A 25654-nucleotide genomic window follows, 5' to 3' on the forward strand; every position below is an offset into this window, starting at 1 on the left:
AATGACACTTCTGCTTATTGACTTTGAGACAAATTCCTCTAGGAATACATTAAACTAGACACGTTAAGTTCATATTTGTGTCCAAGACACAATATTGTAGACAAGAGAATCTCTTTTGCATTCAAAACGGCACTCTTTTACATTTATTTATTTATTTTTTAAATAAAGGTCACATTAGATGCCATAATTTTGCTACTTTTCAAGTGTAGATACGCAAATTATCATTTAGTCTTACCCAAATTATGACTGTCCCACATTTGCTGCATAACATAACCACTGCCAGCAAGTTCATCTCTAATAAAGTTAATAAATGTTAGTGTACTTATTTACCCAGTACTGTTGGCAAAGAGCTTGAGATAACAAACAAGTGGCATCAACTAACAATTTTGATGGCAGTAGTGCAACAAGAAAAACAAAAGAAAATACTCCAGACAGGTGTTAACATGAGAATTAAAACTTTTTATTAGTGTATTTATGAAGTCTGCATATGCAACACGCCTGAAAAGCTTATCGCCTGAAGTTCACGTCCTACCAATACATCTCTCTAATGGTAAAACAAGCTCACCAACTGTTAAATGCTTTGCAAAATAGGAGAAAAAAAAAAAAAAAAAACAACAGGAAAAAAATAAAATAAAAGTAAAATAAAATTATATATACACATTTATATGCATATATGTCTGGTCCACTTTCAGTTTTATTTGGTTTTCTTTCCACACCCAGTCAAAAATGGCAAACAGAATGTTCCCAGTGTCTTAATGGCCGCTCATCGGCTTTAAAAACGGGCCACAACATCTTCGTCAGCTTTTTACTAGATGCACTTAAAAGTACAATCGCAAGAGTAGTTAAGATCAATGAAGGAAAATATGGAGACAGAGGTGAGAAGAGGGGAATGGATATTTGCAACGCCTGGTCACTGCCACAACAAGTAAAGAATAACAGACAGCTATATCACAGTCATTAGTAAAAGTTGTACAACGAGCACGCACACTAAAGTTGCACAGTTCTCCCTGTAAAAGTAACCTGTTTAGTCTTTTTTTATTCCCCAATTGCAAACAAATAGAACACCGCCATGGTTTCGGGTAACCATACTTCGGGGGGCGGTGGGTTATACAGTATCATGTTGTGAACATGGGAGGAAAGCAACTAAAAGAAAATTAAAGTCAGATGTACTTCAGGGGGTTCGAGATCAGGGCAAAACATTAACCTGGGACAACAGCTTGAATTAGAAAGCGGAGAAAGAGGAGAAAAAGATATTTGCGCTTATAAAAATTTCATGCTAAATAACGTTTTCGTATGATAGGACATTTCATTATGAAGCCATGTTCCTTTAAAAAGAGGGCATGATCTAAAAAAATATTCAATTCTAATAAAAAGGAAGAGAGCTTTAAAGATCTTAAATATATTTATATATAAAAATACATGAAAATACAAAAAGTAGCTAAAAGAAAGGTAAAGGGAAAAAAAATATTGTAATTGTGAAGGATAACCTAGTTTATTAACACTTAAAGCTTAAATACTTGGATTTATTTTTTATTCTTTTGTCGTTTTTATTTTAAAGATCTGGACTGCGTGAGACGCTTTAATAACCTTCGAAAGTCCCTAAAAGAAGCCACTTTCTGAAGAAACCAGACTCCAAAACCACTCCACAGCTAACTAGTGAATATTTCACCCAGTGAATAAAAAGTTAATTCTGAGGGGCGGCGTAAGGTTCGAATTGAACGTGGGGTCTTTTTTTTTTTTTTTTTTTGCGTTAAACATTCCAGAAGTTTGAAGAAAAGAAGCATGACTTACAGCAGCATACCTCAAATCAAAGGCAACATTCTTATATAGTGGTTTGGGGGAAGAAATCGTTAAAAAAAATCAAATAAAATTAAATTTAAAAAAAGTATCTTTTGGCATTACTGAAGAAATCAAAATCCATGATTAAGTCTTAACGTGTCAATCTGCACAATAATAACGTGTATAAAAACAAAGAACGTGACTTTTTGCCAGAAAAAGTAACCTCCTTGAACGACCAGATTGGGATCGGCATCCAGGAAAATTAATCGTTAAAAGAGTATCAGAGTATTTACTTCATCGGGGGGAAAAGCCTTGCTGCTACAAGTGTGTGAAGTTATTTACTGCCTTCTTGAACTTCCACACAACATACGCACCTTCCCTCCTTCTCGAAAACCATAAAAATAAAATAACCAATATACATTTCAAATTCTACTACTAATACATTTAATATTGAGGGTTTATGAAAGAAAACAAGAGAGAATTAAAGGTGCATGAAGCTGATGAGACAGCAAGTGCTGCGTTCAGGTCCGAACGGAGAGAACATCAGTGTCGGGAGGAGAGAAGACAGAGAAAGGCTCACGATTACTATGAAAGAGAAAGAGGGGCGGGGTTCGAGTAAGTCTGTTGTTCTTCGAGTTGTCGGTTGATGTGATTGTAGAATCAGTCGTTTTGGGGGTCAGAGGACAGAGAGCTAGGTCACGGCGATTAGGACATACTGGAACAGCGTACGGAGGGCGAGCCCATCTGGGTCAGGACCTTGTCCAGCCACTGCAGGGGGCCGTTGAGGTGAAGCTCGATCCAGCAGGGGGTGCTCGTCACCGTCTGCCGTCTACACAACAGTCAACAGTCACAGGATGCATCATGGACAACATGGATGTCAATTGCAACAGCATACAGTTATGTTCAAGCTACTGTAGTGACAGCTTGGGTCTTACTCTACCCCAAAATGAAAATTGTGTCATTAATCACTTACCCCCATGTCGTTCCAAACCCGTAAAAGCTTAGTTCGTCTTCGGAACACAATTTAATTTATTTTGGATGAAAACCGGGAGGCTTGTGACTGTCCCATTGACTGCCAAGTAAATAACACTGTCAAGGCCCAGAAAAGTATGAAAGACATCATCAAAATAGTCCATCTGCCATCGGTGGTTGAGCCGTAACGTTATGAAGCGACGAGAATACTTTTTGTACGCACAGAAAATAAAAATTACGACTGTATTCAACAATTAGTCTCAGAGGAGTCACCGTAGCGCCATTTTGGCCATTCTGTTCCATGTCAGCCGCGCCACACGGATATGCGGTTTTCATTCAAATCAAAGCGTAAATAAACGTATCCATGTGGCGCAGCTGACACAGAACAGCATACATTCAGTTTGCATAGGAGACGAATTGTTGAATAAAGTCGTATTTTTTATTTTCTTTGCGTACAAAAAGTATTCTCGTAGCTTCATAACGTTACGGTTGAACCACTGATGGCAGATGGACTATTTTGACGATGTTTTTCATACTTTTCTTATTTACTTGGCAGTCAATGGGACAGTCAAAAGCCTCCCGGTTTTCATCCAAAATATCTTGAATTGTGTTCCGAAGACGAACAAAGCTCATACGGGTTTGGAACGACATGGGGGCAAGTGATTAATAACAAAATTTTCCTTTTGGGGTGGAGTAACCCACTAAATATTAATTTTGGAATGGGAAAAACAGGCAAAAGGAACTGCTAGGGTGATGGATATGCATGCGTTTTAAATCCTACTATGGCAAAGGCTTGGCTCATGAATATTAATTAGCCCCAAAAAGTTGCATAGCAACAACCTCATTGATATTCATGAGCCATGTCTTTGCCATGATAGGATTGGTAGTATTTTTTGCCCATCTGTACTACCAATACTGTATAAAAACTGGTGGTGTTTCATTTCTTCCAGTTTTGTTATTGACTACATGTTGAAAAGCTACTACTTCCAACATGCATGATTTGCACATGACAAGTAGGGAGTAAGTGTTCTTAGTTTTAGATTTTTGATTTGGTTGATGCATTTAAGACAAGGTCTGTCAAAACATGAAAATCGGTGATGTAGTTAATTAATTGTGGATATCAAAAGCAGAACAAAAAGACCGAAGCAAGTTTAAATCTTATTTCAGCAATAAAAATACAAAAGTGATACATGAGACATTTAATTTGTGGCAATCTGGTTGCAGCAAAGACAATGGTAAATAAACTGAGGTTAAGCGCATAAACTATATTTGAATTTAATAGAAAATATATGGAATATTTGAATAATGAATGTAGTTTGGATTTCGGTTTGCATTATTTTGAGAAATAATGAATCATACATTTCACCGGAAGTGTAATTTAAACCAAGATTTTTTACACATTTTCGCTTAAATTTTACTTTTACTTAATCTTTACTATTATATAAAACCGTATGCATTAACATTTTAAAGAAATTAATTTTTTTTATGAATGAGTGCATGAATGAATGAATGAAAAATGCTCCTTGGCACCGTACCATGCAATCTTAATTTTGGTCATTCAGGAGGTGCATTCACTTTTTTGTAGTTGTAAAGACAACTCAAATTATTTTTTACTTATTTTAATTTTAATTAATTTATTTATTTATTGGACCCAATATCTGGCAAAAAATAAAATATAGCTTAAAAAAAAAAAAAAAAAAAAAGAGAAAAGAAAAGAATACACAGAAATCATCCCTGAAAAAGTTTAACAAAATATACTTTACAAACCTCCTGAGCAAAAAAAAGTCATAAAATTTATGACTCAGCCATTGGCATAACTGTCAGTGAGGTGGTTTGATTGTCCATACCTGTACTCGGCTCCCCAGCCTTTGACAAAGCTCATGCGAATGGTGCACATCCTGGTCAACTGATATACAGCCTCAAAGCCCTGGTTCACCGACTGAGCCAGCAGTGCCGCAAACTCCTGGTTATTGAAGATCTTCAGGTTACAGCCTAAGAAAGAGGTATCGTTACGTCACAATGGTTGACGTAAATTTCTAGGACAGTACAGAGGACAATAAAAGTGAGTGAATCTCTTACCTGGAGGGATTTTACAGACTGTCGCAGGGTGCCAGCCATACCTCTGATTACAGTTAGGGCTTTGAACAAAGATGGCGCTATCGCTAAGACATTCGGCAAACACTTCCCCACCAATATAATACAGCCTGACCCCTCGTCCTAATCAAAAAACATCAACACAAAAATATGTCGTTTTGGACCCCATTGACTTTCATTGTACAGACACAGACATTCTTCAAAATATCTTCTGTAGAAGAAAGCAAGTCATACAGTTTTGGAAATGCATGATCGAATAAAATATGCCAATTTAAATTTTTGGGTGAACGGTTCCCTAAAATTCAACAAACACTTGATAGTAGAGCAGCTGAAGATGTCCTGATACCTATGTGTCTCCGGGTCATCTCCACGGTGGCGTTGCGGTTGACGTTGGACAGCAGGCCCAAGCAGAAGCGCTCTGAGTTGGAGGGGTCTGTGAAACCGTCCACGGTGAGGGAAGGCTGAGAGGCGTGGAATGTTTCTCCGACTCGCTGGTTGAGTTCATAATAAGCTATGGAGCACCAAAACGCAGGCTCCGAGTAAGTCACTGGCTGAAGGTCTGAAAGAAAGAAGAAAATCAAATGTAAGAACAAATTGACAAGCTCAAATGTACGGTGTATAGCCAGTGTATGACTATGGTAGTAAACCTCCTCATTTCTTAAGATTGTAAGGACTTATGTAAGATGTATTTAGAATGAGTTTAAGCAGTTAGCAAGGTCTTACCCATGCCATGATTGACAGGCGAGAGTGTGCTTGGTGACAGTTCCGCAGGGGAACCTGACAAAAAAAAAAAAAAGATGATTTCTTACACAAGAACACAACACACAAAGAAATAACTATTGTTTTTCCCATGTAAAATTTGACATTCATGACATGGTTCAGTCCCATCATTCAATGGGATTTTTTCCCTCGCCTGTTTTATCCTCTTTCAGTCAAAATAGGCACGTGATTTGAGAAATTATTCCTGTCCATAGCACAAGCAAAGTTTAATAGAAAAGGTTCCGAACAGAATCCTAAATTATAAGAATGGCAGCAAAAAGCAGTAAAATTGAAATTCTTGGTAGAAAAAAATTCTGGACACAACAGGCTGAAAAACAAAAAGTTGCAATGTAATAAAAGTAGCAACAGATATTCTCTTCTGTATTGAGACATACACATAAAAAAAAAAAAAAAAAAGCCGCAGCACATGGACTTGGTTCTATCCATCAGTTGTTGATTGGACAAGGCAGATCTGAATGCAAACTTGCAATTATCTTCAGAGAGACATCTGTCACTTCACTGGAAGATAATGTCACAGCACTTTATTAAAAAAAACAAAAAAGCAAGGATGATTTGTTAATGAAATCAATCACACGCATTTAGAAGATTAGGAATTTTCATTTAATGTCGACTTAATTTTTTCCGTTATTTCAAACAAAGTCTAAATTTAAAGTGTCATTTAAAAAAAAATAAAAATAAGTCACAAGTTAAACTTGTTCTTCCTTCAGGTTGCACAACTATCATAATATAACCTCAAAATCATAGCCTGAAGCCTAAACAATTATTTTAATAATTAATCAACCCAGTCAGAGAAGATCAAACATTTGATATTTTAAGGTGATTTCTGAACACATTGTTTTCATTTGTCACGCATCTAACAATAAAGTTTGAAATAAAGAAACAAAGTGCAAGAGTTTGTTGTGATCGGAACGACATGAAAGTCCTCAATTGTTAATCTTTCCCCTCTAACCACTGACAAAGTCGGCAAGTGTATGATGCCTAGTTTCTAAAAGCTGTTCACATTTTACAAGCTGTGTAGTGTACTTAAAAAAAAACACTTGTTCTTTCCAGGGATGATGGAGAAGTTCATTATCTTAAAGGGATAGTTCACCCAAAAAACGAAAATCCTGTCATTAATTACTCACCCTCATTCGCTCATCTTCAGAACACAAATTAAGATATTTTTTATGAAATCCGAGAGCTTTCTGACTCTCTGTAGACAGCAATGCAACTGACATTTTCAAGGCCCAGAAAGGTAGTAAAGACATCGTTAAAATAGTCCATGTGACATCAGCGGTTCAACTAATCTTATGAAGCTACAAGAATACTTTTTGTGCGCAAAGAAAACAAAAACTGGCGTTGAATGAAGGTCTTATGGGTTTGGAACAACATGAGGGTGAGTAATTACAGAATTTCCATTTTTGGGTGAACTAACCCTTTAAGTATTCAATCACAGAAGATAATTTAGGGAAAGCCTGGCTGGAGCTCAGAAAGGAAACTACTGCAGTAAAAGCAGATTGTGCTTTACTGTCTAAAGTGCAAACACACGTGGCTATCATTCCCATATAGTGATGTCACTGTGGGAATGTACCTGTGTCCATACTTTGATTCATCTGCTGGTCGCTGGCTTCCCCATCCTCACTAATGTATCCTGGTGGAGGAGTTTCTGAACACACAGAAATCACAAACTTGTTATTACTCTTGAACTACACAATAAACGCATAGTCTTCGGCCTTACATTTCTGGACAAGTGCGTGTTCCTACCTGGTATATAGTTGTTAGGAGGCTCGATCCCTGTTGGGAAGTTGGTGTTTTCAGGTATGGAGTTGGTGTAGTCGTCCAGAGGCGGCAGCTCAGTCAGGATCTCTGTGTGTCTTGGCACGAGGACAGGAGGAAGAACTACAGGAGCAAGTGTTCAGATGATTGAATGAACGTTCAATAGAAAGAGTAAAGCTGTATCCGTTCAAACAACACGTATTGCCAAAACGTTTTTGGCAATTCAGCTGCCAATTTCCATACCTGGCGTCTCCACCCGCTGGTAGTGGTAGGGGTTGACGCAGACCTCATCCTTCTTGAGGTTGAAGGCGTACTCGCAGGTCTCGATGGCACGCAGCTCGTGATGGCTGTGCAGGTCGGGCCATCGCCACAGGCGGCAGTAGATGACATGAGGCAGACCTTTGCGGTGAGACACTTGCAGACGCCCGTCCAGAGATCTGACCCGAGCATCCACAAAGAGAGGGCGAGAGAAATGGAAGAGAGGGAGCGTGCCAAATGACCAGAGAAAGACATGCATGGATGGAGGGAAGAGGGGAGATGGTGAGATTAGACAGCAAGTCAATCACCAACAACAGAGATGCAAAATTCATCTATTACAATTAAAACATCTGAAAGCTACAATAACAATACTAATATTTTAAATCACTGGTTCTCAACTAATGGTTGGTGACCCCAAAACTGGAAAATAATCAATCATTCTAAATGCAACTAACCATTTAACAATGCAAAGTTTTAAAATGTGGAAAATGTTTCATGTTTATTTTAATATGCATACAATCAAAATGCATAACTTTAAGTTACATATAAGATATCAGTCAAAAGTTTGGAGTTTTTTTTTTTTTGTTTATGAAAGTTTCTTATGCTCACTAATTCTGTATTTATTTGATCATAAAAATACAAAAAATTAATAAATACATAAAATTAATAACTTTATATACATATGTATTGTATGTTTTATATTTATAACTTTAAATTAAAAACAAAACTTAAAAACAAACTTCTCTAAAACTAAACACTCCAAAACTATTTTTCCATTTTATATTTCATTCATATATTTATTCTTTAAATATTGCTTAATATTGTTGATTTTTGTGAAGTGATTAAGATATTTTGATTAACAAGTTCAAAAGAACAGCATTTATCAGAAATATAAATCATTTATAACATTATAAATGTCTTTACGATGACTTGATCAATTTGATGTATTCTTACTGAATAACAACATTAGTTAAAAAAAAAGAAAAAAATACCTTACTGACCCCAAACTTTGGCTCAGCATATACAAAAAAAATTGTGTATATATGAATGTAAATATAAACAGTTCACCTCTGCATAAATTCAGCAAATTGTGTCATAAGTTGGGTCACCAAATATAAAATAAAAATCAATAAAACCAGTTGAGAACCACTGTTTTAAAGTCCTTGCTTTAGTGAAGTGAATGTATGGAATTGTGAAAACGTGTCCATCTGTTTTAAATCTATTATAACATTTAGAATTAAAACTCTACAACAACATAAGTGCTTCCATCTTCAAGATATTAATTCTACATCAACTATAATGAAGCGCGTTAAAGTGTTTATTCACGGCCCCAGGAGCCCCCTGTGCTCGTTCAGCCCCACCTGTGTCTCGTGGGGTGAGTGTGGCACAATGTCAGGAGAGGATATTCACCTGGTTTGGTCAGGGTAGCTGTAAAGGCCTGAGGTATCCCACTGTTCTATCGTATTTGGTGTACTCAGTCCCCAAATTTCAGAGCAATTGCTGTGCACAGAAAGTAAAAAAACAAAAACAAAAAGAAAGAAAACAAAAACACAAAGAAACAAAAAATGATAAACATGGGGCATGATTCATTCAAAAATACCAAGATGAAGTACCATGGCGGGATAATCGAAGGGCATCGTTTCTTTTATTTGAGATGTTTCGCGCAGGTCGCCAGAAGCTGACGAACAACGCGGCCCACCTCGAATAAAAGAAGCCACTCTAATGGAAAATTCACATATAACAGTGAGATGAGAAAACCGAAGAGAAACTGACAAATGTATTTAAAGTTATAGATAGGGCTGGGCGATATATTGAACATTCACAATATATTCGCAAATGGAAAATGTCAGTTTGATTCATTTCCATGAATCAGCTCAGATCGTTAAATTAACTGATTCCAAACTCAAATAGCAAGTCAAATGTGTCCATATGTACTGAAACACTGTAATAAATTTAGATAAATTGTCACTTATTAATGTTTTTATAACTGTACACAATCGTTTTCTCGTTTGTTTAGTGAAAAAGCAATACCTTGTTTATTTTAACTGCACTTAATTTTAGTTGTTACACTAAAAAAAAAAAATACATTTTTATTTTTATTTCCTGTAATTTTTTAAATCATATTTATGCTAAAAAAAGTGTCGATATCTAATATCTGCTGATATTTTCTGCTACATCGCCCAGCTCTAGTTACAGTGCATAATCTCTTCCCCGGTCATCATGCGGTGTGTTACGAGACGAACAGGGCAATTAACGTTATAAGAGACGTTTCATTCAGGGGTTGGATTTCACATCAGATATCAACATTTAAACATGCAGCACAGGACAGGAGCCTAGGACCTACTGTCGTTCGACTACATCACACTCAAGATAAAGAACGCTATCAGTCAATCAGACAAGCACACAGACCTTCAGTAGTTCTGAAAAAGAAACATGGGATGAGAAACAGACACGGTGACATGACAGGAACAGGACTCGCACAGACTTGATATGTGATGAATGAAGTTTTGGCCCCCTGTGGTTTAACCGTCTCTGAAAAGGGACTCAAAAACACGTGCCAGACTCCATCAGTGACCTGTTCTTATCACAAGTACACTTGAAAATCTTTCCAAATACTGAGATTGGATGATTTCTCATTAAATTCTTCTTTTACATTTTTCCTACAGCATGGGCTACACAAGTAGTTCTCTTGTATACACAGGCAATAACCAAATGAATATAAACTCAGCTTTCCTGAACAGTACACTTATTGGAGAAAGAAAGTCAGCCTAAGCCAAGAATATTGCCTCAAAGGAAAAAAAAAAACAACGCATTGATATAAAAAGCAAGATAAGTTACTACAGGGCTCCAGACAAAAAATAAAAATAAATAAAAATCAACTTCTTTAAGAAATAAAACTAGGCACCAAATAAATTTTTTTTAGGTGCCAAAGAATAAATCCATTTTTTTAAACACCATTTCAATCATACTGTCATGTGTGTATGTCTCAATTTAATCCATCTTGCAGATGTTCTGGGAACTAAGGTTCACTTAAAGTGGGGACTAAACGTCTTTTCCATGTTGAGAACTATATACAGTTACAAAGAATTGTTTATTACACAGAATCTGTGCCAATGTCACGGACCATAACGTCAGCATCACTTGGCCACTGAGTGTAGTTTGGGCTCCTCATCAATGCATCTTTCACACATCCAGTCTGTTTTTCTTCTTTAGTAGCATGCAATTATATAGGAGGTGTTGAATTTTATCTTTAGCTCCTTGCATTCTCTTATGTGGACAACAGGTTAAGTAAAAATATGAATATGGCAAATAAATTTAGCAAAACGTTCCTCTTTATAGTTACTTTTTCCTAGCTGACTGATGAGCTTATGGACGCAGGATGGTTATTCTGAGATAAATGTATTATGTGGCATTGTTTACAAGATTTACACATTTTGAACAACTGAATGAGTGATTACATGAGATATTTCAGTAAGCTGTGCTGTAGGCTCTCCTATAAAATACCTTTTGATGTTCATTCATGTTTTATAGTAGTAAAGAGAAAGATATAAGTTCACTTTAGCACCTCAGTTTAAGCGGCATGTGATGTCGATCATGCTACATTAAGGAGCGCCAAAACTGTATTTATTGTTTGAACTTCATTATGGCAAGCACACTACAAATAATGAAGTTCACGCATTAACAGAACACAGCATACAGGTGCATCTCAATAAATTATAATGTCGTGGAAAAGTTCATTTATTTCAGTAATTCAACTCAAATTGTGAAACTTGTGTATTAAATAAATTCAATGCACACAGACTGAAGTAGTTTAAGTCTTTGGTTCTTTTAATTGTGATGATTTTGACTCACATTTAACAAAAACCCACCAATTCACTATCTCAACAAATTAGAATATGGTGACATGCCAATCAGCTAATCAACTCAAAACACCTGCAAAGGTTTCCTGAGCCTTCAAAATGGTCCCTCAGTTTGGTTCACTAGGCTACACAATCATGGGGAAGACTGCTGATCTGACAGTTGTCCAGAAGACAATCATTGAGCCACAAACATTCATTGCCAAAGAAGCTGTCTGTTCACAGAGTGCTGTATTGAAGCATGTTAACAGAAAGTTGAGTGGAAGGAAAAAGTGTGGAAGAAAAAGATGCACAACCAACCGAGAGAACCGCAGCCTTATGAGGATTGTCAAGCAAAATCGATTCAAGAATTTGGGTGAACTTCACAAGGAATGGACTGAGGCTGGGGTCAAGGCATCAAGAGCCACCACACACAGACGTGTCGAGGAATTTGGCTACAGTTGTCGAATTCCTCTTGTTAAGCCACTCCTGAACCACAGACAACGTCAGAGGCGTCTTACCTGGGCTAAGGAGAAGAAGAACTGGACTGTTGCCCAGTGTACTTGTACTTCACACGTCTCTTTCGTGCTGCACAACTGAGAAGCTTTTAGCAGGTGTGCTAAAACTACAAATACCACATTACAAATTAGTTTCCTACCCTACCAAAATATAAACATACTACAGTACTTTCAAGCTACATTATGCAAGTGTTTCTTTAGACTTTATGTGTCAGGCCTGCATGTTAATGTGGTTTTAACTATTTCAGATTGAATCATTCCTAAATAAAACCAAACAACTACATCAATTGTAGTTGGTCGCTTTAAAAGAAGATCAGGCAGTATCATCCCAAATAGGCAGTTCTTGACCAGAATAAAGGCCCGTTCACACAAGGACAATAACTATAAAGATATAGTTCTAAAAATCGTTCTCAATATTAAAGAGTTCACACCAAGACTATAACGATAAAGTCACAGAGGCCACGTACACACTGCAAGTTTCAGGAGTGACAACCGCATTTCAGTGCGGGAGTGAGTCCTGTAAACTATCGTTCCATGTGTGTACGGAACAGTACTCACGCCCGCATTTGTAACCATAGCAACATTTTGTCGTCTTGCGGGAGTGAATAAAAATGTAGCCGTTTATGTGCCATTTTCTTTGGCTAAAGACTCTTTTTGTCCGTCGATTTTATCTAAACTACCGCTGACAGACGTGCTGCGCTTTGTTTCTGCTTGGGAGGCTGCTTTAGAGCGCTGTCTTGCAGTGTTGCCATGTTTTCATATTCACAAGCGCTATTAGGCATGTTGTTTGGTCTTATCTCAAAGATAGGCGCTTTATGGAGTTAATAAAGTGGTCTGTCGCAGATATGAGATGTATGTTTTTTTTTTGGTGTTATAAAACAAAGCATTTGGGTGTTTTAGTGGGGGTTTGTTTGTGCTTCTCCTTGTTTGTTTGTTTTCTATGAAGATCTGGCAACACCGACACTTTACCGCAGGGCTCATGAGCACAGCTAGCTCCGTGTCAAAATGTGCAAAGTTAAGACTTCTTTCAATGTTATTTTCTTGCATCTCACATACAGGCGAAGACACATTTGTGAAGCACATTCAAATACGTCATTAACAACTAGTTGTTCAGTTCAGTTCAGTTCAGTACACACTGCGTTGAATTTCTGTAAATGCGGTTGTCACTACCTGTATTTTAGTGAGTTGTGTGTGTACAGAACGCGATTAAGGAGTAAAGGTGAACTGACAACCGAATTTAACTGCAGTGTGTACGTGGCCAGAGAAACAATGTCGTTGGAATCACTTTCAGAACGATTTGTTTTCCAGCCGATGAACGATAAAAACAACACCCAATCAGAATCCATCCCACTATAACGAGCTCAAGAATTTAAAGCGGCAGACGCACGTGTGCTTAGAATAAACAGACAATATCGTCCTCTGGTGTGGACAGTAATATCGTTATCTTTATAGTTAGCGTTCTTGGTGTGAACAGGGCTTAAGTCAAAATAAAATGGCAACTGTAAGTCAACTGAATGAGCAAACACAACCTCCTAGTATGTCACGATTGTTTGCTACAAGAGTTCATTTTAATTCAAATATTTTTAAATCAACAGCGAATACTCAGGGTTCCCAGAAGCTTGTTTTAAAGCAAAATAAATATTGCTGTTCACCACAGTTTCTGACAGTTTTATTAGTTTATTAAAAATGTGTTACAGTATATTGCTCTCAACGTCATATTCCAAACCCATGCAATCTTTGAAACACAAAAGAAGATATTAACAAAACAATGCAATTCCAATGAAAGTCCATTCCACCAAAACTTTGACGCTTCAAAATGTTGATCAACACCGTACACATATAACAATAACACACATAAAGATCACATCAAATATGGCAAACACAGAAGCTCAAACTTGCTTGATGCACAAGAACGAACTTAAACTACTCAATTGATACGGATTACTCTTATAAAGTCTTACTCAACTTTTTGAAGTATCAGAGTTTTGGTTGCGTGGACACTCTTAAGGAAAGCTGAGAGCTTTGTCTCCTCCTTTTAAGTATCTTCATTTGTTTTTAGAAGATGAACAGAGTCTTACTGGTTTAGAATGACAAGGTGTCGAGTAAATGATGATTTTCATTTAATTTTGGTTCAACTAACTCTTTAACTAATTAACTTTAAAAGAACAATTTGTTGTGTTTGTGTCTAGAAACTTAAAGCATCCATCCCAACACTAAGAACAAGCATTTATACAACAAACTAACCAACATTAAAACACTTAAGGATACAAAAGGAGTAAGAAAGACAACCCTTGAGGAGCACATTAACATTAGAGCAGGTTATGTGAGCGCCGCGTGTATCGCTAACCCTCGACCTGTACACTCGCTGCTACCTGATGTCAAAAGTTAATGAGACCGACCCTAATGTAACAATGCCACCCGAGATACTGTGCGAAGCTTGCTCAGAGTATAGCGTGTCCTTATTCCTTCAGGAAATTAAGATTTCATGATGCCCAGAGAACTTGATCAATAGACACTTTTAGTCAGCGACAAAAGGCAATGACATTTTAAAAGGTAATGAGTTGAATTTGTAGAACATTAAAAGCAGATTAAAAAAAAAAAAAAAGCACAGTATAATTGTTAGCACGGAACCAATATATGCTGACCAATTCTGATAATTATGTTATGGCTGATAACCATTAAATGATCACTATATAAATTCGATAAATAAAAACGCTAAACTCTAAAATTGTTTCAATGTTTTAAATGCAACAATTTATGCATTGTAACATTTACAGTATAAATTTTTATTTTTATTCAATAACACCTTACTGCTTTATTAAATGTAGGTGTTTTAAAGATTAACTTCAAGTAAACGTTAGTATGCAATTAAATCTACAATATCAATTTATCAACAAAAAAAAAATCTAATATTGTCCATTAATGGATACATTATTAATGGATACAGTCTCAGTTTGAGCTTTACTAAAAGTGAAATGCCAGGCAGTGTTAAGAGGAGAAAAAGAAAAAGAGCAAAGTGAATGTATATGAGAAACCATTAAGAGAAGTGAAACCACAGTGAGTTTACATAAACTCACATGACCTGTTTTAGGGGGATGGGGACTTCAGTTTCAACACCAGTAGATGAAGAGTTTCCCAATACTCTTAAAACACACACACAATAGAAGCCCGATTTAGTATTAACCCTCAAATTAACAAGAGCAGATGGCCAATCACTGTGTGATATTAACAGACGTGCAATCAAGCACGATAAAGATAATTCACAAACCTATTATGAACCATTAGCAGGAATCCAATCAATATTAGACAATTTTAGTGAAAATATTAAAGAATATAATGAAACAACATTTTCACCCAAAATGCATTGGTTTATTCATGGTATTACTACAACTAACTTCCATTAGTCCATCATATGCACAAGACGGATGCTTGTATCAGCAATTTAAAATGCCCAAAACCTAGTTGACAGACCTGGATCTCACACCAGCTTGACTGGGCATCCACATCCCAGACAGATGACACACTTTTGGAGGGTATTAACCCTTGTATCCTGGTGTGTGAAGACCCCATCCCCACTAAACCACTGAGAGTCCATCTGCTGGCCACCGTCTACCCTCACTCTGGCTATACTACACTTGGCTCGAGATAAAAGCAAAAAAGCTTTTCTTTTAAAGCACTGCCTTCGTCGTGCACCAGGTGACTAGCTAATGAAGACAATGAGTTAGTCTTAAAATAAAATGGAAAGGTTTAGCAGGCGTATGGGCCGAGTTTCAAAACGGATCCCAGGCCAGATTAACAAAAAAAAAGCAAGCCTCACAAAGGAAACCATATGTCTCTGTTAAATCTCAGGATGATTCCTGCAAATGAACAGTCAATGAGTTTCCCGTTTCAGGCTGCCATTTGAACACGAGCCAAATGACCAACATCTTAATTCAATGAACAAGCAATTTAAGAGGATCTTTTGAAATGTATCTTCCTCTTAATTTCAGTAGTATTGATTTGCATTTTTGTTACTTCCCATAATACAGAGACTAATTCAAAGCACTTTACGGATAAAATAAGCATTTCAAATAAATTCTGGTCTGAGCTTTTATCAAGAAAACACTGGTAGAAGGACATTTTTACCTCAACTCTAACATCATTTATGAATCCAAATGAAAGCTGGGTCTTAATTATAGTATGGAAAGCCAGACAGACAATAGAGTCTTCAGGTTACAATCAATAGACTTGAAAAAACCCACAGCGCCAGTCGACTCTGTCCTCACGAGAAACCCTCTTCACATTCTTACACTCACTGAAGGCATCTTGCAGATACACTATCAGCACTTCTACACAAAAGACCTGCACTGATAGTACAGCCTGCTGAGATCTTCAACAGGAAGTCAGGTCGACACAGATACGGGTTTGTTTTCCCTTTAAACAAGACAAACGTAAAAAGCAGTGAAAAGGACTAGACATCAGCTAAAATTTAACGCTTGCTCGTAGTGTTTAGTTCTGGATGTGCGTATGCGGGAATCTTCGTTTTGAGCAAATTACACACTATTTGGAAGACTTCAAGTCTGATTTCCCAAACAGAACAAGTGAACAATGCACCTCCTGATTTTCATTCAAGATTATACACAACTGATTGAGCCGGCAATGTACCATTACTGGATAAATATCCCTTAGGGAGGGCAACAGGGTGGTTTAATCACGACTCTGGCACAAAAACGGGCCTAAGTGTCTCTACATGGCATTTTAAAAGCACATGATAAATTATTAAATTCTGCTTGTGCAATTATCAACTTCAAAACTCTAGTCACTAGAGTTATAATACAGATATGCTGCTTATCGTAAAAAAAAAAAAAAAAAAAAAACATCATGTGTTTAAGTGATTTTTGTCCTGAGGTTCTGGGCAATTTCATATTTATCTCTGATTCACTTCCCAACAAAGACAGGAATCCATTTAGCTCTAGTACAACAAAATGAAAAGTTGTGAACTAGCCAAGTAACTGCAGCAAGCTTTGTACATACAAACTAAATTGTAGGGAAACACAAAAAATTCTGGATGCACTTGGCTGAAAACCGAAATCGAAACTGCTTTTATAATATTATAATAATATTTATTATTATTATTATTATGTAATTATATAATATAAAGTAACTGATTTTTTATTTAATTTTTTTTTTTTTACCTCAATTTTAATTAAACTGAATTAAAAAAAAAAAAAAAAGCAAGCCAATAAAATAACACGCATAACATTAGCATATATTTTTGGACGTTTTTCCTCTTTCGAACAAAAACGAAAATGCCATTTTTGGCCGATAATTTTCGGTGGCCAAAATTTTGCTGCATCCCTACTAAATTGTACTGAAAATTGGTCAAAAATCTGTGGAATGCGTTTAAACATGTTAATATTAAAAGATACTCCGTCAAAATATGAACATTTTATTTAAATCATTAAGAGGCTTTTACAAATATTGGCAACCAACCACTGGAGCCCACTGACTTCTACTATATGTTTAAACAAAAAAAAAAAGTTTCTCAAAATATACAGTTATGAAAAGGCATGACAATTTACATTACTAAGTGGAATATCCCTTTAAAAGAAGCTGGCGTTAAATAATTTCTACACTACTTCCCTGGCCAAATTATGGTGTGTGATGCACTCAAGACAGAAAAAACACTGGAGAAAATATTTAATTCTGATGTCTGACTGAACATGATTTACAGCAAAACGGAACAAATCTGAAATCAATCTTCGTTTAATTTACAAGCTATTATGCTTTCATAAACAATGAACAGTCAAATTGAAAACACTCAAAAAAAGTCTAGCTGAGCCGAAGTTCACAGGTATGTGAGGGAGGCTGGAGAGGACAGTCAGGGAGGCTTTTCACGTTGCCATAACCAAAAGACAAGCGACGAACACAATGGCTGATCCAGCCGTTCCCACAAGCTTCCAAGGTTAGAGAATAGATTAGCCGCAGAAACATGTTGGAAGCAAAGTTTCCCACCCTTTGAATCCACTCTCAAGGGAAGACAAAGCACTCTGGATGACTTGGAAACATTTCTGAAGGTCTGACCGGACCGTAGTTAGTTAGCAGAGAAAAGTCATCATTTTAAATGTTCACTTGTACAAATTTCAACTGCAGGGAGGTCATTTTAACCTGTATTCATTGTAGGCTATACAGTCCGAGAGGTTTTGCTAAGTGAACCTGATCGAGCATTAAGGCACGGTGCCAAGTCGCACTGCATTTTCACAATAACCATTGCACAATTTTCCAAACAGTGGAGGGAGATGCACATTCAGGCCAGGGTTTGTTAAATGACACACTTATAATGATTCTGTAGATCTGAGATGTTAAAACTGATTCAAAAAGAACTCAATGGAAATAAATCTCTCTAGGACAAAGGATAATGCCCGTTTGCCAATAAAACAAGCTTGCATTATCCATTTCAACAACACCTTTCAACTGAATTAACCCAGGGAATGCGCTTATGCGATCATGCCCTTTTCAAGTTTGTTTAGAAACACTCATCAAAATAAAGCTGCATATTAGACGGAAAATAATGAGAACCTGCTAGATTTCTACATTACTGCTAGATGACCTAAATATAAAAAATAAAAAAGCTGTGGTGTATCTTAGCAATGGACGATTTATAGAATATTTAAAAATATTGATGTTTGGTTACATTGGTGTTATATATGTTATTATATTATAAGATTAAGATATATAAATAAGTGACTACCATTTTTGAAACTGATTAAAATTCTTAAATTTATGGATTTTTATTGTTTTGCATTGGCATTTAAAATTGAAAGTGCATTTAATGTCTGTTCAGGCCAAAATACGAATGCTCAAAGAAAGTTAGAAATGTAAAAATATGGTAAAACTTTACAATAAGGTCCTATTAGTTGATGTTAGTTAATACATTGAATAAAATTAACTAACAATGAGCAATTCATTTGTTAGATGAATATTTATTAATCTTCAATAAAAAAAAATAAAAAATACAACTATTCATTGTTAGATCATGTCACGTTAGGTACATCACATTAACAGATGCAACTTTTGGATTTTATGTAAATGTTAAAATCAACGTTAACAACGGCTTCAAAATGATTTTTCATTTTTAGCTCATGTTAACAAAATGTTGTTAACTAATGTTAATAAATGGGACTTTATTATATGTGTTACTAAAAATATATTATAAAATTCAGGTTCAATATATGGGTAGTTGACAAATAAAAATTGGACTGTGTCCTATGGTGTGACAGCAAAAATGTAGGGGGAAAAAACTTGAGAAAAACGTATCTTCATTCTTAGAGCTTACAAATAGCATGAGAGAGGTTTATCTTCAAAGTCAGAGTTTTTTCTTGTTTTTGTTTTTTTTGCAGTCTATATTAAGCCCAATCATTATTAGAATAAAAAAAGTATATTATATTTCTATTAAAAGCAAAAATATAACTTTTTTTTTTTTACAAGTTCCTACTGTACGTCCATAACGCCATTTCATAGCAAATAAATATATTTCTCTCAAATATCACCAAACGGCTGAAAAACAGATTGAATGTATTAGAAATATCACCCAACCCTTGTGTATCTGTACCATATTGGTTTCAAACTATTGATATGTTGTGGCTCGGGCACACGACCCATCCTCCATCATCCTCTCTTCTTAGCATTTCCCTAAAATAGCAGCACTGATATTCCACCATTTGTCATGAGAAATGGAATAAAAGCAGCCTGATGGTTGATATCGCAGACATTCATACAGCATGAGAAGCCTACGTGAGCTCAGAATGGAGGTGATGTGGAGCTGTACAGAATGACCTTAACTCAAGTCAAGACAGATGGAGCAGAAATCACTTAAAGAAACAAAGGGGAGTAATGCTGATATTTCGCAACGGTAGACGCAACTCGGCGTCATTCCTTCACCTTCACTCACGAAGCAACACACGCAATGATACGGCTAAGGTCACTTCGAAAATTAAATAAAAGCCTTTCTGATTCATTAGAGGACTTGCTTTATAATTAGATGAAGACTCAAATGAACAAAAAGTCCATTGGCTTGCAATTCTACACATCTTAAATGGAGTCAATACTTACTCATCCTCATGTTGTTCCAAAAGTAAAAAAACACGTAATTTAAAAAAAAAATGCAGACATAATAGTGGAAATTTAATTTATTTAGATGGGGGTAACGCATTGCAAGTAATGCGAGCTACATAATTACATTTTAAGTAAATTTCCAAGTTACTTTTTCAAATAAGTTACTTTGTTTTCCAATTTATTCACTAGTGTAGAGGCACTTCCTTTGGGCTGAAGCTTATTAATTTCACTTTCGGTGTGAAAGTTGGGTTAACATTTGGGTTTTTTGTTAGTTAAAACAAATAAGCAGCTCAACCCATGTGACAAAAAGTAACGCAAAAGTAACGAAAAGCATTACTTACCATAAAAGGTAACTAAGTAACGCAACTAGTTACATTTTAATGGAGTAACACAATATCGTGATGCATTACTTTTAAAAGTAACTTTCCCCAACACTGCTACTTACTAAATTATATAAATGTAAAAATGGGCAAAAAGAAAACGCAAAAAAATAGAGTAAAATAAAGTGATTTATTTAGGTTTAGTTGATTCTGCAATTCTATTATAGTATTTTTTACAAAGCAATTGTTAAACACTTCAACAACAGTGCACTCAGTAATCTGATAAATTTGTGCGCACTTGAAATTATTTTTTCAAATAGGCCTATGCCGTTTACTTTGCTCTGTGTAAGTATAGTTTATTAGTCAGAACTGTTAAACAGAAGCAGTAAACTAACGAAGACGGAGAACATGAGCACCATGCTTTCAGGAGTTGGCGTTCACAGCAGTGTCAAGATAAAATACTGGCTGATGCTGATAATTAAATGTCAAACTGGCGGCCTTGGCGGCACATCGGTCGACCACTAATTCTTACGCAAACTCTAACAATACACCTGATTTTCTCTTAGAGTTTATTTCTTGAACAACAAGAGGATGAGTAAACAACAATTTTCGTTTTTTCCCCTAAGTTTTCGATTCCAATGTGTTAGACTGACAAATTGAAGACGACACTGATCTAAAAGCAGGAATGCGATGAGCTTTGCGTGTTGGCATACCTGGGAATGGTGACACACTTGGTGTTGCAGTTCTGTGTGGTGATGGCTTTCTCCAGCTCGTCCAGCTGGCCAGTCTTCTTCAGCTTCTTCACCAGGCTTTTGACGGCCTTCTCGCACCATTTCTCCTCCTGGCCGTTCTGCTCTCCGCCCCCTCCCGCTCCGCTCGAACCACTGGCTGACTTCTTCCAGCCCAGCAGACGCTTCACCACGGGCGGAGTGAAAGGCAAGATGGAGGACATGTTTTTGGGGTGTCCAATAAGCGGTCAGCCCCTACTGGGCAGGTGGAGTTAGAGAGACAGATGGAGGCTGGGAGAATGGGGAGGAACAGACCCAACTTTCCTAACTGGCCTTTAGGAAGAGGGTCTCTGGGCTGATTATGAGGGGCAGGGGACAGAGAAGCTTAGGAAACAGGAGAGGAAAGGGGGGCAAGGAGTTACCTGAGTGGAGAGAAGCAGAAATCAAGAACAGCCAAAGATAGACTCCGTAAATACAAACTTCAGGGATGAGATTACATACCTCCATCCTGTTTCTTGACTAATTTTAATTAGACTTTATCTTTGTAGTATTTTTTTTAACTGTTCTACAGCTGGGCAGGCAATTTCTTTCTTTATCATTAATAGTAGTATAATTTTTTTTTTTTTTTGATGCTTTATTACCAAATAATTACTTGAAAATCCTGAACCAATGTTTGATTATTATTATTATTTTATTTTTTTTTACAGTTTTGTTTTTATATGCAGTTTGGGATTGGTATAATATTTTAAAATGTAATTTATTTCTGTGATCAAAGCTGAATTTCTCATTACTCCATTACTCGTCTTCAGTGTCACATGATCCTTCAGAAATCATTCTAATACGCCTATTCGCTGCCCAAGAAACATTTCTGATTATTATCAATGTTGGGGGAAAAAAAGTTGTTGTTAAAAAAAAAAAACTGTGCTGCTTATTATTGTGGAAACAGTAGGTTTCCTTTCCTTTTTATAAAAAGTTCAAAGTTTAAAATAAAAATATTTTGTAACATTACTAACCTCCTTAAGGACACATTTGATTAATTTAATGCATCAATTTCTTTCAATAATAATTTAAAAAAACTTTTGAACAGTAGTGTAAATACTTTCTCTTATTTTAGATAAATATGCAGAGATAAAGATGCCATTTTTAGCGGCCTGACTTATCAAAATTAGTGTAACCCATCCTGTTAGTTTGAGTCAGGAATGTCTGTTTGTTGACCAATGATAGATGGGTGAGTCTTTGGGAAACAAGTTCTAAAACATCCTTATTTTTGCAATTTGTTCCGATGACAATAGTAGACCAGAAATCAGATTTCAGCTTTAAATAAAGGAGAGTGTTCAATATAAATTGCTTTTCTTGTTTTTCCAAGAACTGCTTCTTTGCTATTGGTCTCAGCCCTATTCACCAAACAAGGGATTTCTTTGAAACTACAATTTTCTACAGATGAAACGGTAATACCACAGAAGGCCGTCTTTCATTTAAAAGGATTTATAATTTAATTTAAAAAGAGGTTCCACATAACAAAATCTACACAGAAACCAGGCAAATATTGCCATGTTGTGAACATAAGAAAAGTGGAAGTAAAACATCTTGATCACTTTGGTCAGGCTTACAACATATTCTTAGTCGGAGTGCCATTTCTTACAAAGGAATCGATGGGCCATGAAAAAAAGACTGTTGCACATACCTAGAAATGTTACTTTAAGTAATTCACTTAAGATGAGGATAAAATGAAGACGTTTGACAGCATGATCATGACAATAATTCTCTCTCAAAACAGGCCAAAAGATGCTTTGCAGATGGATGACATAAGGAAAGATTTAATGGGCTCATTTTTCTGAAGCTGTGAGAGTTTCTTGCCAGCCACAGCCAAATATACCAATGAAAAAAAAAAAATCTAATGTCTTTTATATGCTGAACTATCTGAAGTAGTTCTTCTTTTATGTGTAGCCTGTTTATATGTAAAAAGTGTAACCATTCGATATTGCAATCTCTGATTTTAAGAATGCAGAACTCCAAAAAACAAAAACAAAAAAACAGATCTCAGTGAACTGTCAAACTTGACAGCAATTTGGACATCACATGCAAGTTCGAACAATTTCAATAGAACGTTTGTATTTTATTTATTTATTTTTTTTAATATATTAGAATCACATTTGGAACAATCAGAATTAATATTAGCAGATTACAAGAGTGCATTTAACAGATTCAAAACAAATGTTCAAAGCATTTTAGAGTAAAACAATAGAGTAAAGGGTGGGTGAGGGGGGTGTATTGGAACGTTTAAAGTTTCGTGGCATCATAAACCCTAACAGAACGTTCAAATCCAGACACAAACGCGTGTGGATTCTGGAACACCCTAAGCGTTTCCGGATCTCTTAGAACGTTTGGAACGTTCAGAGAATTTAAGCACCACAATATGTTTTTGAAAGATTTAAAATGAAAAAAAATTTTTTTTGCCCATAACTGCCGTGTTGGAATGTTTGTTGAATGTGGCAACATTTATTAACGCGACTTTGATGCCCAAGAATGCTGTCTAGGTAGGCAGCTCTCTAAGTTTTGACACACAGCCAGAGACTGAGATGAGAAATACATAGAAGCCAATGAGGCAGGTGTGAGTTATATCCCAGTTTTCTCCTAGCAAAACTATTTGATATTTAGCAAACTAAATGGACAAAACAAACATCACCATATTTAACTGCTGGTATCTTTCTAATCATGCATATAAATCAAACGTGCTTACCCTAGCCATCATTATCTCATCTGTAAGCTTAAAACGATTGGCAAATGATTAATAAACGCATTGTTACCTTCTCCAGCGGTCTGATGGTGTATCACGGGCTCGTTATGGCTGCATGGGCCGCTAATCGACTCTCTGTCCCGGTCTGCCTACAATATAACAAACCCCATGATCAATACATTTACATTAATCGCTGCATTATGAACTCTTTCATCTGTGCACGAACGAAAAGCCGAAATCTGGCTGCTTATGCGCGATGTGTGAGTTTGTGTGACCATTGATTTTGTGTAAACCGCTACGTTAGCAGCCTGCGCTACTTTCTTTGACAGAAAAATAAACAGCTTTCAAACGGGTTTGCGAGTCGTTATCTTTTCGTTTACCCGTCAACTCACCCTTTTAACGAGACGCTTTCTCTGTAAGGAAGGGGTAGCGTAAAATCCGAGCGAAACGGATTATTCGCGAGTGGGTAAAAGTCGTTTTTAAACAATATTTTCCTTCCCACTGTAGCCGAATTACAGCAGCAGACGACGGCCTCCAGCGCGCGCAACCTAACCTTAATGCACGCAATGCGATACGCGCTCAACACAAGCCCCGCCTTCTAGCTTTCTATTGGACAAACGAGAAGCCCGTCATGAATGCTCTTCCCGTCGATTGGCTTATAAAACCGTCGATCTTGAGCAAAATTGAATATGCAAACTATACTCGATTTTTATTGGCTAATCAGATTGTGTCTTCTAATCAGTGATGTTTAGGTTCTGGTAGGAGGCGGTGGTTTGTCAATGTTGCTGTCCATCTATTGACTTCATAATAGAGTGGAACTGAACGGGGTGGGAAATAGCGAGCGAGTTACTGCCTCTAAATAGCATTACTATGAGATTGTGATGTTTATGTGTGTGTTCATCCGCCATTCAGCACGTAAAAAATAAGACTATTCCATAAGCGTGTGTTGTTAACCACCTGTGCTTATTTGCAGTAATAAAACAGCTATAAAAATATTAAGCGTGCGCACAGATATATTTTACCAATCAGTGTTTTTATGCCTTCAACAGTAAGATGATGTTCGCTTTTACGTCGAGAACTAGGCAAAAGAGTAAGCAGTGTGCATGACAGGAAATTAATATAGCGATAAATTTTTTTTTTTTTTTTTTTTTTTTTGTGCGCGATGGTGAATTAATGTGATATTTGATGTATTTGATGATGAAACAAAGCCCGGGTTACATTATTCCAGTGATAACGTAAAGCGGGCAAAACAGTACCAGCTCAGATCACTAGATGTCGCCATTGTCCGTTATTTAATAGCTGCTTTTGCTGTCAGAACAGAAGCACTGACATAACCAATAAATAGACATACAAAAGGTGTTATGCGTGATGTTAATATGACATATATAGGCTACATACACTGTTTGGGATCAGTAAGATTTTTAATGTTTTCTAAAGAACTTTCTTCTGTTCATCAAGGCTGTATCTATTTGATAAAAAAAAACAGAAAAAAAAAACTGTTATTTTGTGAAATATTATTGCAATTTAAAATAACAGTTTTCTATTTTAATATACTTTAAACTGTAATTTATTCCTGTGATCAAAGCTGAATTTTCAGCATCATTAGTCCAGTCTTCAGTGTCACATGAGGGGCGTGTCCAGAGGGGTGAGAGAGGCAGCTCGCGCAATGGGTCCAAGTCAAGTCGTTTACCAACCACCACCCAAATAGAGCACAGCAATTTTTTTCGGGGTGTCCAAGGTTACGTTTACCAGGAAAGGATCAGCTTTGTCACAGAGAGCCTGT

General features: G+C 36.4%; 1 protein-coding gene across 5 annotated transcripts; it reads right to left on the reverse strand.

Annotated features, from left to right (window-relative positions):
- Positions 1–438: 438 nt before the first annotated feature.
- On the reverse strand, positions 439–24430 carry smad2 (SMAD family member 2). Of its 5 annotated transcripts, none has more exons than XM_058788692.1 (12): positions 24264–24430; positions 23942–24020; positions 21120–21556; positions 9049–9138; positions 7624–7817; positions 7369–7503; positions 7208–7270; positions 5569–5622; positions 5192–5404; positions 4831–4968; positions 4599–4743; positions 439–2608 (listed from the first exon to the last, which is right to left on the reverse strand). In XM_058788692.1, exons 3-12 carry the CDS (start codon positions 21356–21358, stop codon positions 2485–2487), a joined length of 1395 nt encoding a protein of 464 aa, XP_058644675.1. In that variant the 5' UTR covers positions 21359–21556; positions 23942–24020; positions 24264–24430; the 3' UTR covers positions 439–2484. The 5 variants fall into 5 exon arrangements, with proteins under 5 accessions (XP_058644675.1, XP_058644673.1, XP_058644672.1 ...); XM_058788690.1 differs by having other exon boundaries at positions 7196–7270; positions 23942–24016; positions 24264–24429; XM_058788689.1 differs by having other exon boundaries at positions 7196–7270; positions 24264–24429.
- Positions 24431–25654: the final 1224 nt, after the last annotated feature.

Source organism: Onychostoma macrolepis, chromosome 10 (assembly GCF_012432095.1).
Source record: "Onychostoma macrolepis isolate SWU-2019 chromosome 10, ASM1243209v1, whole genome shotgun sequence".
NCBI classification, from domain to species: domain Eukaryota; kingdom Metazoa; phylum Chordata; class Actinopteri; order Cypriniformes; family Cyprinidae; genus Onychostoma; species Onychostoma macrolepis.